This window comes from Euprymna scolopes, chromosome 23 (assembly GCF_053919585.1).
Source record: "Euprymna scolopes isolate OS-2025 chromosome 23, ASM5391958v1, whole genome shotgun sequence".
NCBI lineage: Eukaryota > Metazoa > Mollusca > Cephalopoda > Sepiida > Sepiolidae > Euprymna > Euprymna scolopes.
In genome coordinates, this window is record NC_136504.1 from 113,792,140 (window position 1) to 113,811,667 (window position 19,528).

The following is a 19,528-nucleotide window of genomic DNA, read 5'->3' on the forward strand; positions in this document are numbered from 1 at the left end:
CGTACTTTTATAAATTTTACAAAATAAGGTATGCAAATTTAATACCTTACTTTGTAAAATGTATAAAAGTGCACTTTGAAGATAAATAAATTTCAAATTGAATCTTGTACCTTTATTTTTAAAGCCTGGTGTTGATGGCAGAAGAATAGAAAGTGAATATATTTGCTTGAGTGGTTAATTCTAGGTATCAATTCTAAGACACGTCAACTCCCATCCCGATGAAGGAGGAGGGGCGACCTGTTTAACCGTCCGCTCTGCTCAACCTCCAAATTCCAACTTCAGTGTCATCTCCAGCTAATCAGATCCACGTGACTTTCGTAGAATCTGCACCATAATCACGGACAATAACCTTCGAAAAATCCGACTCAAGGAACTACGAATAAATTTAAGAAAAAGAAAATACCCATCACAACTTATAGACAAAGGGATCCAACTTGCGACAAATATACCAGTAGAAGATTTGAGAACCCCTAAAGAACGAAACAAAGAACAAATACTAACATACGTCTCCACACACAACACAAACAACCCTGAACTTTTCACAGAGATAACGAAAAACCTCGTCCTACTTAACCAAAACAGCAAACTAAACAATTTCCTTAAAACAACAAAAATAATAAAAAGCAAACGCCAACCCAAAAACCTAAAACGCATTCTTACCTCATCCAAACTCAATCAAGACGCAACAAAAGGAGCCACAAAATGCAACAAACAACGATGTGGAGTCTGCAACATAATATTAGAGGGAAACACTTACACATTTGCGAACCCCATACAAACATTCAAAATTAAAAAAAACCTAGATTGCACCTCAAAAAACGTAATCTATGTAATAAAATGTCCAGCATGCGATAAATCCTACATAGGCGCTACAAAAAACCTTAGTAATAGAGTAGCCCTACACCGATCCAACATCAAAATCGCGGAAAATAGACACCTACATGTATCACAACATATACACGCATGCAGTGGAGGCAGATTCGAGATAATGCCCATCTTCCAAACTGACAACTACTTCTACTTGCTAACTCAAGAAAAAAATTTCATAACAAAGTTTAATCCCGCCTTAAACGTCTCTCCATAATTATACACATAAATAGGCAAAACACAAAATACACTTACACGCATGCATGCTTGGGTAGGTGTGCACCCTCACACACGAAACAACAAAAAAGCACAATAAGGCGCACGCACACTTTCGCGGGTGCGCGCGCCCATACCCAGTACAGTACCATTTCTCTTAACTAAACAAACAACTAGAAATTAAACGTATGTATGTGTGTGTGCGCGCGTGTGTGCGTGTGTATATGTGTATGTGCGTGGGTGTACACATATGATTGTGTATGCGTGTGTGTATAATTATATATCATCTGTTATCTATGCTACATACGTGCACTTATGTTTGGGTGACCGAATCCATGTATGCATATGTGCATGGATTGGAAAGGAAACTCCAACCAATATATACATAAGGTGGGATGTATGAATATGTATGTGTGTGTGGGATTGTGAATGCATGTGCCCATATATATATATATATATATATATATATATATATATATATATATATATATATATATATGGGTGGATGAGTGTATACACATCCGTATGTATGTGTGTATGTATGTATATATACATATGTATGCACATGTATGAGTGGGTAAATGTGTTCGTGTGAATATGGATATACGCGTATGTGTGAGCCCCTGCATATGTCTGTGTGTGTACATGTGTGTGTGTATGTGTATGTGCCTACACAGTATGTGGATGTTTGTGAGTGTATGTGCACATACATATATGTGTGTACATATATGTGTGTATGTGCGTGTATGTGTGTGTATACATATCTTCTACCTATTATTCTCCATCTTACTTGTGTGTGTGTGTGTGGGTGCGTGTACATATGTCTGAATGATTAAGCGCATATATACATGCGTGTTTTGGTAGGGAAAAATATATATATATATATATATATATATATATATATATATAATATATATATATATATATATATATAAAATAAAAAATAAAAAAATAAAAATAATTGTTAGCGGTGGATGTATGCGAGTGCGTGTGTGAGTGTGTAGGTGGGTATGTATATGTGTATATATGTATGCTCCTACATATATTTCTATGTATGTACGTGTGTGTATGTGTGTGTGCCTGTGTGCGTGTGCATGTGTACATGTACATGAATATATATGTATGCGTATGGGATTGTGTGTGAGTGTATGCTATACATGGGGAAAGAAAGTCTTTAAAAAAGAACCCTAAAGAAGCCATAAAAACCTTCACCATATGGACTAAAAAACACTCTTTGAAACTAACTTTGACCGGTCACAGTAAAACACTTACAGCTGGAGACAGAACGTCTAAACACTGAACACACGCATCGCACCACTATGAAAAACATATTTGATATCAGCGGAGGCATATCCACAAACTCCCATTTTAAAGAAAAACTTTTTACGAAAATATCTGAAGAGAGCACACCCTAAGCTCGAAACGCGTTATAAAAATATTTTAAAATAAAAATATGATGAAAACCTTTAAAAAAAAACCACAATTGTTGATGGCTACACTCTTTTAAATATATATATATATATATATATATATATATATATATATATATATATATATATATATATGATTAATGATATGTGTATGACCACGTGGTATTTCTTTTGTTCGAATAATTACATAAAAGAAACCTAAAGAGGCAATTATTAAAACGTTCAAGGGGAATAAAAAAAAAAGAAAATGTGTACAAACAAAATAGAGAATAAAATAATTAAAAAAAAAAAAATAAATAGTAAAACATAAATAAAATAAATCAAACTAAATAAAAAATAAAGCTAAGTAAATAAGGTCGGTCATTCTGTGCGTTCTACTGTAGTCACGTGGTTTGAAAATGACGTCAGCAACCATGCGTCCTCCTCGTAAATTTTATACTCTGTTTTCACACCAAAACAAGCCATATTGCAACTGGAAACGTAAAGGTCTACCATTCGGGAACGTGTCGAATAGGGGACCGAAGGGGGGGGTCGAACAGGGGACCGAAGGGGGGGTTGAACAGTGGGGTCGCCTGTTCATATGACATTTAAACCTCTGTATGCTAGTGCACTCAGGGAAACAGGGAGGGAATTCCGAAGTCTAGCAGTTTAAAGGAAGAAACTAATAGAGTAAAAGGCTTTCTGATATTTAAGATCCTCAACAGAAAAGGGGTGAGATTTTGCTGTTTGTCGGGAGTATGTACGTCAAGGGGACAGAAGTACTATGAGTTCATTTAATTATTTAACTATTTATTATCAATTATTTAACTATTTATTATTAATTATTTAACTATTTATATTATATATATATATACACATATATATATGTGTGTGTGTGTGTGTGTGTGTGTGTGTGTGTGTGTGTGTGTGTGTGTGTGTGTGTGTGTTTTCTTATTTTATTACCGTTTTATCTGTTTGGTTACATATGTTTCGGATGTTGGACCATGTTCACGATCCAACAGCCTCGTCAGTTTCTGTAAGGTCTGATGGATCGTAAACATGGTCCAACATCTGAAATATATGTAACCAAACAGATAAACCGGTAATAAAAAAATAAAACACATATTTGTTCTGCAATAGTATTGAGCACTCTCTTCAGGTTTTTATTAATTACCAGTACCAAATATATATATATATATATATACATATATATATATACACACACACACATATATATATATATATATATATATATATATATATATATATTAAAGTTCAATTCACAAATTTTAAAAACACGTTCTTTTATTTTCTTATGAGAGTATATGTTACAGATGTGTTTCGTTAGCGATCGTCAACAAACAGTAAACAGAAACGGAATAATTTAAATAAAAAATAATATATAATTAATAAATGGAGAAAATAAATTATCTATAAATATAAAAGTGAAAATGTATGTATGTGTGTTCGCTTTTTCTGTGTGTCAACAAAAGGCTTCTTTCAGAGAAGCGGTCGCTCGCTTAACAACTTTTTAAAACTTTTTATATCACATACAAATCGTAATATCTCACAGTTAACAACGAAGCTCGCCTGTCTATTTAATTTGCTCGATTTCGGGAAGATAAATATTCAATATTTGTCGCTCGCCGCATGTGGGTTAATCTTTTTCCTACAACATCTTCGGGGAAAAAAAAGCGTTCAGCAGTAAATGAATACTACCCCGTAGTCAAAACTTGCCCTCATTTAAAACGGACACCTGCTAAATCCAACTAATTAAATAAATTCAAACGTGTTTCCGTTAGCGTCTCGTGGTGGCGCACGTTTTTTTTTGTTTTGTTTTTTTTCACACTTTAATTTACAACTTTGCCTCAAGGGTTCGGGTTCGATCCTCATACTTACTTTTTTTTAACCCCCCCCCCCCCCCAAACACCCGGGCAACGCCGGGTACCCTTCGCTAGTACTAAATAAAATGAATAGAAGGAATAATTATGAGTACGAATCAATTACGACTGAAGGGATAAAATAAATAAATAAAAGATGGAGACCTGCCCGACAACGTGAATTACACCCTCGACATAGGGGATATAATTTTGACGGTTCGTGACATGCAAAGATTGGGTTTGAATGTGTTTTTATCGCCATAGAATTGTCTGAAAGGTTTGCTACATTCAAAAATACAGTGATAAAATACCTTTACTGCTTGTTGAAGATTGCTAACGAAACAGATCGGAAACATATTCTTATGAGAAAAGATGTGCTTTCAAAAATTGTGAATTGAACTATATATATATGTGTGTGTGTGTGTGTGTGTGTGTGTGTGTGTGTGTGTGTGTGTGTGTGTGCTCTGAATACCATTGAGCATCAGACAATTGTATTATATTTTGTATTATACTTTTTATATTATTTTATTATCGATCCTGCTATAAAACATTACTCTTGAAATAATTAAAACTATATATATATATATATATCTTTTGTTGTTGATTAAAGGTTTCGTCTGTACAGCCAAATAAGCCGTGTTGCATATGTCCCGGTGAGTGTGGTTTTACGCATCCCAGAGACCCAGTGAAGACGTACTCGGCAGGTATCACCCACCTCCCGCTTACTTTCAATATAAGCAAATCATTTCTGGTCATGAACTTCCAGATATTCCTTTGCCGCCGGAACTCCAAAACAAATCCCATCTTTCAGGATTGCCTACTCCAAAACCCGCTCAGATTGGATTTCGTGAGTAGCATTGGCTCGGAACGGAAAGTGATGGCTCAAATACCGGAAAATCTAACGTGCCACAACTGCTTGCTGCAATGGTCAATTACAGGAGGTATTTTCATGTTTCTTTTTATATATAAACTTTTGAAAATATATATAACAACTAGCGGGGGAAGACGTTGCCTGGGATTGAATGGGGCTGAATGAATATTCTCACACTTCTATTATTTTTATTGCAATCGAATCGGTAAATTGCACATTTTCCAATCAAATCAATTGCCTGCTCTAGTCGAGGACCCACTGCGGCGCACTGGGAGGAAGCTTCACAAGCACTCTGCGGTGACAGTCCACGATACATTGTAGTCTACAGTGCACTGTAGAGAAATTATTGTTGATTTTATAAAATCATTTTATATATAACAGCTTGAATTAAAGTTTAAAATTCAAAAGTCAATTAATATGGTTCAATTACGCTCTAAACAGAAACATTTATTTCGAACACGCCACAGTTTTATCAGAGAACCTTCTAGGAAGTGATAATTCCTGCTGGTCGGGGGATTTGAACCCAGTCACAAAGTCACCATGGACTTCGTAGACTACTATATATATATATATATATATATATATATATATATATATAGAGAGAGAGAGAGAGAGAGAGAGAGAGAGAGAGAGAGATTGATAATTTTCGAAAAATTTATTCAAACTTTAAAAAAAAAGAAAACATTATAAAGCTTTAATGAAAATATACAAAATTTTATTTATGCGACATGAATACAAATAAACAAGTAAAACCTTATTCCACGGAGTTTCGAAAAATGCAATTCTTCTTATCAAAGGGAAGACGTTTGCAAAATATACAATACATTTTGTAGGTTAATGCATTAACAGAAACTATTAATATTAAATTAATCATACTCGTATCAAAAAAGTTTTCCAACAGTAAGCCACAGTTTATAGGGATTAAAAGAGATTAAGAAAGCAGAAAACGGGAAAAGGGGAGAAAAAGGTAAATATCCAATGAAAAAGGCGGTAGAATCCAGAACAGGATAAATCTGAAATTAGTCCATTGGTAATCCATAAGAAAACAGAATTACAGATATCCAGGGTGTATATATATATATATATATATATATATATATATATATATATATATATATATATATATAATTTGCCGATTTCTTTATGTCCTCTGAAGAGAAGAATAACAAGAATAGCATTCTTTGAAACTCGACGGAATAAGGACTTTGTAAATTGATTTTTGGAGTATTCAGTCGAACAATAAATTTGGATTGTAAAGTTCAACTTATAGTTTTAATTTTCTTTCTCTTAAAAATATAATTATATATACGACAAGGCTTGACAAACTATGGATACCCACTGTAAGGGTGGCAAGAGTTGCGCAATCTCCAACCACACTTCTCCTGAGTCGACATTGTTGAATACCAGTGGAAAGTGGAGGTTCAGGACGACTGGAAACAATGCCGAGATAAGCGGAAAGCACATACAGCGCCTCGCCTTCCCAAATGGTCACCCATCTGGTACTAGCCAGGCTCAAAGTCTCTTAACTTCGGTGATCTGACGAGAACCGGTGTGTCAACGAGATTGTATATGTGTATGCTCTTATAAATTTGTTTTTGTTTGTGTATTTATTTAAAAAAGAAATATAATTTTGTTATGTATGGGTCGTGGAATTGCATTCACTAGCAAAAGACTTGGCTAATTTTCATATTCTTTTAAACGTTCGTTTTAATTAATTCTCCATTAGGTTTTTTTTTTCAGTTTTCTTATGGGATGATCATCTTTAGTTAACTTTTACGTATAATTATATTCATGCAGATATTTTACATGATTTATACTTGCATAATATTTGCGTAAAAAGGTTATAGTAAACCCAAACCTCTTTCTGTATGTATTTATGTATGCGTTAATATATTTGTTTAATAAATTTTTCCTACCAAACTCACCTGTCTATTTTTGGTCTTTAGATGAAACTTAATATATAGGGTATTCGAACCCATGCGAAACTTTATATTTGGGTTATAGTCCGGGAAAATCGGTGCAAAAGTGTGAAAATAAAAAAGAATGGAATTTGCCAGGGGAAGGTCGAACGACGGCATTACGAATATGCCTGCGTAACGTAATAGCTATTGGGTCATGTTTTAATTTTTAGCCTTGCAGCAAACGTCTTCATAGCTCAGGCATTAACGCCAAAGCAAAAAGTAAATCATAAGCTAAACATTTTGGTTTCGATTCCTGGTGATGGCGAACGTGGCAAGTGAGAATATGTTAGGACACTTCTCAACCTATATATTCAACGAATTTTTTATCTACAGACTTGAAATTTCGTATATGGTGTATTCAGACATGTAGAAAACGTTTTAATTTGTTTTCATCCGAAAGAATTACGGTTGCTAAGAGGTCCAAATTGGAAAATTGGTACGTGAGGATTTTTATCTGTTTGTCAACTGTTTCATGAATGCGCATGCATGACCTGTTCGCATGACAGATTACTATGTTAAGAATAAGTAGGTTTGAAAACACATTTTAAAGATCGTGCAACGCCGAGTGGCCTGCTAGTATATATATATATATATATATATATATATATATATATATATATATATATATATATATATATATTCAGCCAATACATCATCAGAGAGTTGATATGGATATCTAAAACGGTCCTAATTATCGGGCTTGAAACCGACGGTACTAATGACTAATGACTTATCTCATCTAACAACTTTCTGGACACAAAATACAAAATATAAATACGCTCTTATTTTTCGGATTTTCCTTTTAATTGAGCACTCTGCTGGATTTCTTTTTCAAAAAAAAAACTAATCATATATATATATATATATATATAGAGAGAGAGAGAGAGAGAGAGAGAGAGAGAGAGAGAGAGAGAGAAAGAGAGAGAGAGAAAGAGAGAGAGAGATATAATTCACGTGAACTATTTCGGGCATTGTTGCAAGGACGGAACGCAGACCAAAGAACAAATTTCGGGGGGGGGGGGGGCTTTTCAATGTCTTTCATTGTTATTTCGCTACTTTTTTTGATCAACAACGGAGGATCACCTGAAATATAAAAAAAAAATATTAAATATAAAAAAATATTAAATATTAAAAAAATATTAAATATTAAAAAAATATTAAATATAAAAAAATATTAAATATAAAAATATTAAACAACATCATCTTTATGCTTCATAACCAACCTCCATAACCTTGAAATTACTCTATATATATATCTAACATCAAATTTGTGTTTAAATCTAAATGCAGATTCAATGTACAAAGATTCTTTCCTAGAACTGGCCGTCTGTGAAACACTGTTCTGCTAACCTGCTTCTCGGTTGAATACAACATAGTAGTTTTCAAATCCAATGTAAACAAATTCTTGTTGAGCCGTCATCATAAATAATCAAATTCTACCCAATTTACACCATTAACGATTACTACACTACCACCTTACGTTCATTAACCTTTATCCTTGAGTAGCCTTCGGGCTTTGATAAGCGGTGACTCCCAAGTAAAAACAAAAATCTGAGTGTAGCTACTTTTAATTAATTTGATTGACGTCTTTCATCTGTAATGTTCTCCTTGTCAATATATTTCTTTTTACAAGGGAGTCACCACTTATCAAGGTTCGGAGGCTATTCGAGGATAAGAGTTAATGAGTGTAAGGTGGTCAGTGAGACAACAGCACATTGATCGTTTTGGGTGGAATTGGGCAGAATTGGATCATTTAAGGAGAACAAGATCTTGATCACATTGGGTTTGAAGACGGACATGTTGTAGTTAGCTGGAAAGCAGGCTAGTAGAACAATGTTCCACAAGCGGACAGTTCTAAGAAAGAAATGTGAAGGGATCCTTATCACAGGTCACCAAATGTGACCTTTCCGAGTTAATAGCAACAGGTGTGAACCCTCAGCGATCCCTAAATAGGGATCCCTTATCACATACGCATCATGATCGTCTTTCACGGGGAATTCTCCACAAGTTCTCTCGATGCAGCAGGAATTTGTTGATCGGTTGGTCAGTGTCAATTTCACCTTTGGGTTGATATGCCGTGTCACGCTGAAAGTGGATAAATTTTTCATGCACGCAAAAGAAAGACAAACTCAGATATCTCTATTCTACTGAGTTAATTCAAGTTAAATTTACAAAATATGATTTAAACTTATATACAATTGTCCAGTGGTTGATTTCTTACAAAAACACTACTGAGTCTCAATTAGATTTAGTACTCTCCGTTTTTTTTTTGGGGGGGGGGGTGCGGTAGCGATGAACGAGTGGAAAGGGGTGTGTGTATGGCGATGACTCTTCAATTAGATCAGATTCGCTCAAAAACTCAGCTTCAACTAACTGATTTTTGGCCTGGGGATTCGCTTTTGTACAGAGGTGATGGGGTATGTCGGGCTGCCGCCTAGACCAATCACCACTGGTTACGTCATCTCCGGGGGAATTCACGATTCCCTGCATCTGTGCTTGGGATTCTGCGAACGCTCGCAATTTCGGTTTCTACGATGGGGGAGGTTAACCCCCATGACCCCTCGGCAGGCCTCAAAAACGAAATTATATTTGTTATGTTCTCAAAACGGCATCAAATTGTCATTTTTCCACCAAACAGTAAAATGTATATGTTGGTTTCACAAAAATAATAAAATTCATAACTTAAATCTTCCTTTCAGCAAGGTCGGCCGCCGCTACCAGGGCACGCACTAATGCTTAATAATTGACACAAGCATAGTTGCTCAACATTCCCCAGTGTTCGTGAGTCTAAATCGCTCCCCAATGGGGAGCCCTGTCGCTCCCGGCGGTAGTCACGTCACAAAACTTTGTTCATGGAATCTGCATTTAGATTTAAACACAGATAGAGAGTGAGGGAACTTGTGTATAGTGGCTGTAACTAGTCGAGTGTTTTTGTGAAAGTTTGGCAAGGGGGAACCATACATTGGAGTTCAGTCGAGCACTTACCATGAAAATAATGATAAAGCAGAGACAGATAGAGAGTGGGGGAAATTGTTAATAATGGTAGATGAGTCATTTTTGTGAAAGTTTTGGGGGGGACTATTGAATGAAGCTCAGACGAGCACTTACCATGAAAATAACAGTAGAACAGGGACAGACATGGATCATATCTTCGATGGGAAAAAGGTTGCAAGGGGGAGAAAAGACATCGCCTGCTATGTCGAAGCCGGTTATGAACTCTGTCGAGGCAGAATATGATTCTCCGAGCAGTTCCTCCCCAGATGGGGCAACATTACTTCACGTTGCAGAGCAAAACAACCAAACAAGCGCATTAATGTCTTTACTTTTGATCTTCATCAAAAATTATTTCTTGTTTTCTTATTTTCCAGTTGAAAACAACATTCAATATTATGGATGTTCAGACATTGCTATCCTGAGCCGTGATGAATTCGCCCCTCGTTCCAACAGTCTAGTGGAACTTGGAAGTGGGATCGGCGATTCCCAAACGTCAACACCATCTACATCGGTCGGCAGCACGCGCTCACTCTTCCGGACAAGCCACAGAAACCCCACGCAACACAGAACCACTGTATCAAATTGCTGGGCCGTTGGCCTTTATGCGACGGTTGTTGGCATGCATGAATGGTGCAAAACTCATTGTGTGCAAGGCTTTTGTCCAAAGTCACACTGTCAGTGTCTTTCAAACGCTGCAACATCACCTCGCACTTCCACCAAAGAACCAACAATCACTGACGTGCCGGTTGCTCCACAAATAACATGCAAAGCAGTAGGCATACAAGCAACAGTTCCTGGAATGGACCAATGGTGCCAAACTAATTGCATAGTGGGACACTGTCCAACAACTCATTGTATATGTACGCCAACTGCGCATGCAACAACCACCAAAAAGCAACTATTTTGTAAGGCGATCGGACAGTGGTCCACTAACCTTAGAATGCACGAGTTCTGCACGATAATCTGCAATCGCAATTCATGCCCAGCGTCTCTCTGCAAATGCTCATTTTCCGACATATTTACTACGATGTCCCGTCCAAACATTTCTACCACCGCTTCTACCCCATTCTCGTCCAGAACATCAAACTCTACAATTGTGCCGACAACAGCCTCAAACGCCAATCTGTCAACAGAACGCCCAACCACACCAATCGCCATTACACAGCATCCTTCCGATATAACAACAAAAAATCAAACTTTCTGTAGAGCGACAGGTATATGGGCCAAAGTCCCAGGAATGCACGAGTGGTGTGTGATAAACTGCAGACGCAATTATTGTCCCTCGTCTCATTGCATATGCTCACTCCTTCCGACGACCACAACAACAACTACTACAACAACTACACCAACAACAGGAACAACAGGAACAACACTAACAACACGAGCTACACCAACTACGCCAACGAGATCAACAACAACAACAACACCAACACCAACTACGCCAACGACATCATCAACAACAACAACAACAACAACTACACCAACGACACCAACAACAACAACTACACCAACGACACCAACAACAACAACTACACCAACGACACCAACAACAACAACTACACCAACAACACCAACAACACAGCCACCAACGACACCAACAACACGGCCACCAACTACATCAACAACACAACCACTACCAATACGAAAATAATTCTAATCTTCTAATAACTCGACAATTCAACCATCATTAGAAATTATATATCAGTATAATAATTAGGACTGTGACAACAGAATATTCTTTTCATTCTTTTGACTCTCAAGTATATGTCCGACACAGTTAGACCACACTTAATCAACCAAGAACCATATCAGTCTATATAAAAACATATAAGATAGTAACGGATATATACTCGAGAGTCAAAACAATGAAAAGAATATGCTGTTGTCACAGCCCTAGTTATAAAACACGTGACATATTCAACTGGCTGTCCTACAATCCGCCAAACTATTAACAAGTCCAGATCACTGATATTTATGGATATATTATAACGACGTAAATCTATTTTTCCTAAAAAGAAGTGTAACACATCTACAATCCATGGTAAACTTTTCATAAGTTTTCTCCAAATACTAACATATTCAAAAATCAACAGAGTAAATCTAATCTGTGCTGACATCGACGGTAAAAAGCTGTAACGGATTCGCAATCCATGGTAAACTACTCCAAAAGACGAACATATTCCAAAATTAATGACGCAAACCTGTTTTTCCAAACATCGACGGTAAAAAGGTGAAATAGATTCACAATCCATAGTAAACGACATAAATAATCCAAAAATATAAATATTCCAAAAACATAAATATTCCAAAAACATAAATATCCAAAAACATAAACATTCCAAAAACATAAATATTCCAAAATCATAACTATCCCAAAAACATAAATATTCCAAAAACATAGCTATCCTAAAAACATAAATATTCCAAGATCAACGATAAAAAACAGTAGTTAAAAGTTCAAATAATTGGGGGAGGGGTCATGATGTCTGCTACAACTGCACAGGCAGCTACAAAAACACACAAAACATATAAACTTATGCCATAGTTTGCAACATAATGCACTACTAACCGAAACTATAATTACCACACTTGACGATTACAACTACGTCCAGTGCACACGTGGCCATTTTTTGTTATTGGTATTATCGCTGATTATTACTGTTATTACTATCCACTGTTGAACATATATGTCGTATATTTTCCAGGTTGTATTATTGTATTATTATATACTCTACTGCCAATGTCAACTTTTTATTATATAGTATGTGATCCGATATCAATCTCCTATTATATAGTATTTGTTCCAATGTCAATTTTCTAAAACCAATAGTAAAGACACAAAGAATTTTACATTATATAATATGCGATCCAATGTCAACTTTCTATTATATAGTATGTGATCCAATGTCAAATTTTTATTATATTGTGTTATCCGATCACATCATATTGTATGTGATACAATGTCAATTTTTTTATTGCATACAATGTGATCAAATGCCAATTTGCTATTATAATATATAGTATATATATAATTTTCTCGTGTAGCATACTGTCTGTTGTTTATGATCGTATATAGTCTAAGGACAATTTCTCTTATATTTATGTTGATTTTCTACTTCATAGGTTTCATGGGTACTATTGACAAATTTACTATTATATGATCTAGAGTCAAATTTCTTCTATAATCTACAATTTTCTACAATAATATAATATCTAGATATGTCAAATCGTAACTTATAGCGTGTGTTAAATTGTTACTTTTTACCATGTATCCATGGATTTTCTTACCGGAATTTCTGCGTCGAGCCACTTGCGTACGATCTATTTAAAATGTGCTTTATTTCAATGTCGCGGTATGGACATCCGGTTCTCTATACGTCACTATTGATAAGCTTATTTATGGTGGTAATGGGCTGGATTACTAATTTGGTTATATTATATTTGGTTTTGAAATTATTTTCGGGGGAAAAAATATCCTAACGGAAAAGGTTGCATATCATTCTTAGACATTTCTTCGTTTTTCTATTTTTATCAATAATTTCGTGGAAAGTAGTCACGGGTGTTTTGCATTAGACTGGTTTTACTTATCAATTGGTTAGCATTTTTTTTTTTTTTTAAATTTTAGCGAGACATACAAACATACAAACATACAATCACACAGACAACTGCGATTTATATAAGAGATGATAAAATGTCAATTTTCTATTATATAGTATATGAACCGATGTTTTTTTTTTGTTTTTGTTTTTTTTTGTTTTTTGTTTGTTTGTTTTTTTGTTTTGTTTTTTTGTTGTTTTTTTTTTGTTTTTGTTTTTTTGTTTTTTTTTGTTTTGTTTTTTTTGTTTTTGTTTTTTTTTCATCATTAGTATGTGATATTTGCTAAATCCTTGGTGTATTTTCGGATTATGTTCTATACTCGCGGAAGGCCCCCGGCTTTGCCCGGGCATAAAATACGCTTAAATATGATATTTTAATTTGTCCAGATTTCGTATATATTATTATAGAGTCGTGATTTCAAAAGTAAAAAAAGGTATTTGTATGCCGTCAGCTAGAATCGAAACTGTAGCATTCAAAGCTGGTGACGTTACCATTGTGCTAACGTGACACGCATATGAACTGATTAAAAATTAAAAATTAAACATAAACTAAGATAAAAGTACAAAATGTATAACGATTTTTTTTTCAATTTTGACCCCTAAAAAAACTGCGCTAATCATATATATTTACCTGTTCAGTCTGTTGAAATCTTTTACTCAAAATAAGAAAACGCCAACATTAACAGGATGCCGACAGGGTCTTCCATGTTGCCGACCATAACACATCACATCATTTATTTTTTTTTTTATGAATGCTACGGCTTTTATATTTGTTTGGTGTTATTTTTTATGGTTTTGTTGGTTTATGTGGCAGCACCAGACCCAGGCTTATTTTACATGTTATTCTGTCAAAGTTATAATGCTTATCTATTTTATATATAAAAATGAGTACCGAATCAATCACTGTACTTGTTAGATGTTTATAATAAAGAAAATGTTGGTCGATATTTGCTTCACTGGCTTATAACTCATAAACCAAGTGTTTCCGAACTTATTTACATATATATATATAACATAATCCCGAACATATACCATCGATTTCCCGAACACTCTGTATATATATATATATATATATATATATATATATATATATATATATAAAGTTATGAAAAGATGTATGACAATTAAGCTACACAGAATATTATGCATAAGCCTGACGAATTCTTACGAGAATGAAACGCGGAATATTCTGTGTAGCTTAATTAATATATTTTCATAACTTATTACCTAGATCTACCTATGTATCGAGCACTGTTGAAGTAAATACTGAAAAATTTACGCATAAAATTATATCTTCGTATATTAATTTATGTGATTAAATGAAGTAATCATATATATATATATATATATATATATATATATATATATATATATATATATATATATATATATATATATGACAAAATGTCTATATTCCAAATTCCAAGGTGTTGTTCATGTTACCGTTTATTTCTTTCGGCATGTTAAAATGTTTAATTCTTGACAGCACATGTTTCGTAGCGCAGAAACAATCGTATATTTATTATGTCCATTTTCCGCCCTGACTCATCAGAAGGGTAAAAACTCATTAACTTTAAAGGAAAAAAGAATTTGGGCATAATTATTTAAATCTGAAAAAAAAAAAAAACGAAGAGTACTTGTAATTGTGTTTTAATATTTACGCCATCTTTGATTCGAAAAAAAAATCAGGTGCTGTCAAGAATTGAACATTTTAACATGGTGAAAGAAATAAACAGTAAGATGAACAACATATTGGAACTTGGAATATAGACTTTTTATCATTTATTTCTATATGCTCTGTAGTTATATTTAACATTTTTTTTACACAGGAGTCACCACTTATCAAGGCCCAGAGGCCACTCGAGGATAAGGGTCAATGAGTATACATTAGCCAATGTGATTATAGCGTAGTAAACATAAGTAGTGGGAATTTCGTCAAATTAAGTATAAGTCGGATTTTGAGCTTCTTAAATAAAAAGATTAAATAAAGGGTGAAATATAATTGAATAAACACATTTTTCCCATAAACACATATGTGTGTGTGTGTGTGTGTGTGTGTGTGTGTGTGTGTGTGTGTGTGTGTGTGTGTGTGTGTGTGTGTGTGTGTGTGTGTGTGTAAGAAGTAGATAAAAAAAAATATTTTTCTTTGAATAAAAAAAAAGTTTATTCTGAGGGCGCGATGATTAGAAAATACGTATATCTGTTTCACTTCATGTTAAATCCGTCCCTTTAAATTGCTAACATACTTGAGGTGACGAAGATGCGAATCCATTTTCGTTTATCTTGTCTTTCTACAAAAAAAAAAAAAAAAAAAAAAAAACGGTGATGCGTGTTTCTTTTTTGTTTTGTTTTTTAATTGATTTTATATATGTTTATTTATTTACATCTATTATTTTTCTGTCAACTCTTCGAAATGTGCCATAATCTCCACATCTATTGGTGTGTATATGGGATGGGTTCAATTGTAGCATAGAGTTGTTCGAGTATCTCACCTATTTCGCTTGCTTTTCAAACAAACAATCGATCTTATCCAAAAGCTGCTCTAAAACCAAGAGAAAAATATGTACGATATTCTAACAACTCCTATGCTACAATTGAACATAATTTCGTGTAATGCCTCATTTATCCCGGAAAACAATATTGTGACAGCAGGCTATTATGAGGTAAATTGCAAATGGCTACTTAATGGTGACAGATCTTTGTAACCTTTATATTAATAAAAGCATGTTACCACTTCTCGTGTGTCTTTGTCTGTATATATGTTTATCGCATCTACGTGACTTACATGTTATTATTTACCTAAGAAAATAATGTTGCTACATTTTTTCATATTTCTTTTTGGGGGGGGATTGCTTAAGACAAGACGTGAAGCCACTTGATGTAAGGAGCTAAAAAGGACGAAAGAGGATTCGTAGTGATGGGATGATTCCAATATTTTTCCTGGTTCTGATACAATTACTGATTCCGTACTAAATTTCCGATTCTGATACAATTACCGATTCCGATTCTTTATAAATCTCTAAATATTTAGCTATAAAGTTGCTATTTTCTCACGATCACCGTGAAAAACACATGTTAAATGTGCAAATATTTTCTCAAAACATAAAGATACTCTTGTGTAAGGTGGTGATGTGATCTGTAGATTTTAGTTTTACTGGTTTTAAAATCAATAAATATTTATCGTTTTATTATTACTACCATTAAAACAAAATCGAATACATGAATGTAATTACAGGAATCGTTTTTGGCATCATAAAATAGGCGCATTTTCCCCAATTCAGATACCGATTCCGATACCTAAAAAATTCCGATTTTTCAGATTCCCGATTCTGATCTTGATTAATCGTCCCATCACTAATGATTAATGCAAAGATTAGAGATGTTTATTGGTTTTTGTCTTGAAAATACCAATGCTGCAGGTAGGAGGAAAACAGTCAGTGGCTCCCTTCTTCCCCAACTGTATTGACATACAGAAGTTCAAGTGTAACGTAAACCAACTTCTTACTGCCCAACTCCCCACGTAGTACCCCAGTAGCTTATGTCCCTGATAGTAGCCCCCTACACTAAAGTGGCAATGTGCCTTGTTTGGGGTGAAAATGTAATTAAAAAAAAAAAAAATGAGCGTTCCACATCCTAATAGATCTGGGGGGAGGGGGAAGCTACTGGAACAGGAAGCTGTATTACGAGGTATCAAAACAATAAATCGATGGACACCATAGATCAACAAGTCAAACGAGCTGAAACAAAGGAAGCAGGGACTAGATAATATAATTCTAAGCAATGCATGTCATAATAGTATCTGTAGAAAAGACTGAGACTAGCAACATCACGTCTGTGAGAGAAAGGTTGCAGAGAAGAAACGGTGGGGCTAATTAAATTACAGATACGTTTCTAAACATTATCAAAAACCTTCAGATGGGACAGAGATTCATGAGCATAAATATGCCAACAGTACCCCATACATGGTTTGATAGTATTGTTGTGTTGTTGTATCATAAAGGGGATCGTGTGTGATCGTCTAGTGGTCAGTCTATTAAATGATATGTCCATATGCTTCTGTGTGTGAATGTGTGTGTAGTACATGTATTTTTGGACATACCTTCTTACATGTTGGATGTTGGTCCATCTGAATTCATCTCGTGTCTTGGAGGGAGACTGGTACCTGTTGGACGAAGATTCAATCGCTCCAAAACGATGAATTGGTTTTATAATTTATTCACTTTCCAGATGTCTCACAGAAGAATGGAAAGTGAATCTCTGGCTTGCATGGTTTCTCTTGGTCTCATTTCTACGCACGTCAGCGTCCCCACCCTCAGTGAAGGGGAGGAGACGTCTGTTAAGCCGTCCGTCGCCTTCTAAGTCCAAACCAAATCTCATCGATTCAGCTAACCTGATTACGTGACTCACACACAATCCGATCAGCTGATCTTGACTTCCGGTCAACGTGTCTACAATATAATTTACCACCTCCCTCTCTCTCTTTCTCTCTCTCTTGATCCATTCTCTAACAGTATGAGGTGCCTTTAGTAAGTTTCCAGACCTTTTTCGTATAGGCACTTTTATTGATAGTACTCACATGAAACTCTACTCCCCTTCAAAGTAATCTCTTCCACCTGCAATGCATTTGTACCGTTCCAACAACTTCTGGAAGCCCCCATGGAAATCCTCTTGTGTGTGTCTATGACCCCCGTCATCTCCTCAGTTGTCTTATAATGACAACCTCTTAGGTTTTACTTGAGCCTAGGAAATAACCAAAAGTCACAGGAAGTCTGGCCTATAGGTAGAACAAGGAACTGTCTTGATGCCCATCTTGATCAAATAGTCTGTGAAAAGAAAAGAGCTGTGAACTGGTGCATTTGCGCAAATCTTCCACATATTTAGTTCCTCACAAATAATTGTGTGTACAGTTCCCACATTGGCATCAAACTGTGCACTTATTGTCTCTATAGACACACGATGATCCTTATCCATGAAATTCTTTATTTGGCCAATCAAATCTGGTGTTCTAACTTCCTTACTCCTTCCACACCTCTCACCATCCCTCATAGACTCCCTGCCTTCTTTGAATCTCTTATTCGGCACAAAAACTGATGCCCGATTCATGAAAAATGGTCCAAAAGCTGTCTGAAGCATTCCATACGTTTCTGTGGCATTTGTTCCAAGTTTAAAACAGGATTTTATTGCATATCGTTCTTCTAAAGTGTTGTCACGTCCAGATTGCATTTTTAAATTCAAAAGTTGTGACAATCAGGTGTATTCCAATTCCTGCTGTAGCTGTTCATTTGAACCTGAAGTCCTAAAAATTGGTCAATCATCTCATGAGATGTATAGTGATAAGATACTGAATTATTGAAGGCAAGTCATAGATTTATGGGAATAGAGAATAGCTTCAGGTGTGAGATAAAGTTTAGAACGATAGAGAGAACTGGTCCTAGAAGAAACAGAAAGAGCAATGGATCGATTATACAAACTCCAAGAAAGATTTGAAGAAGTTTTAAGGATTTGAAAATTTAACAAGAAACCCTACATAAGGATATTTCTCATTAAAAGTAAACCATGATCAAATATTTTTTTTTGAAAAATGGCAGGCGGTCTCCTCCAACCATTCAGCATGTCCCCAAGGTTTTGGACAGGGACACCTCTTTTATTGACAGAGGGCAGTTTTAAATCTAATATATAAAAGGCAAAATTGGGCGCACGTGTTTGTGTATGTCCACAAAAACTTGATGCATCG

General features: G+C 35.1%; 1 protein-coding gene across 1 annotated transcript in view; it reads left to right on the forward strand.

Moving 5' to 3' along the window:
* Window positions 1–12,510, forward strand: part of LOC145246133 (uncharacterized) — a 20,747-nt gene extending 8,237 nt beyond the window's left edge. The window contains exons 2-3 of the mRNA XM_080107981.1: window positions 4,983–5,313; window positions 10,573–12,510. Of these exons, the coding sequence (XP_079964107.1) occupies window positions 4,983–5,313; window positions 10,573–11,849 (1,608 nt within the window). The 3' untranslated portion in view covers window positions 11,850–12,510. The remainder of the gene's footprint in view (window positions 1–4,982; window positions 5,314–10,572) is intronic.
* The last annotated feature ends 7,018 nt before the right edge of the window (window positions 12,511–19,528 follow it).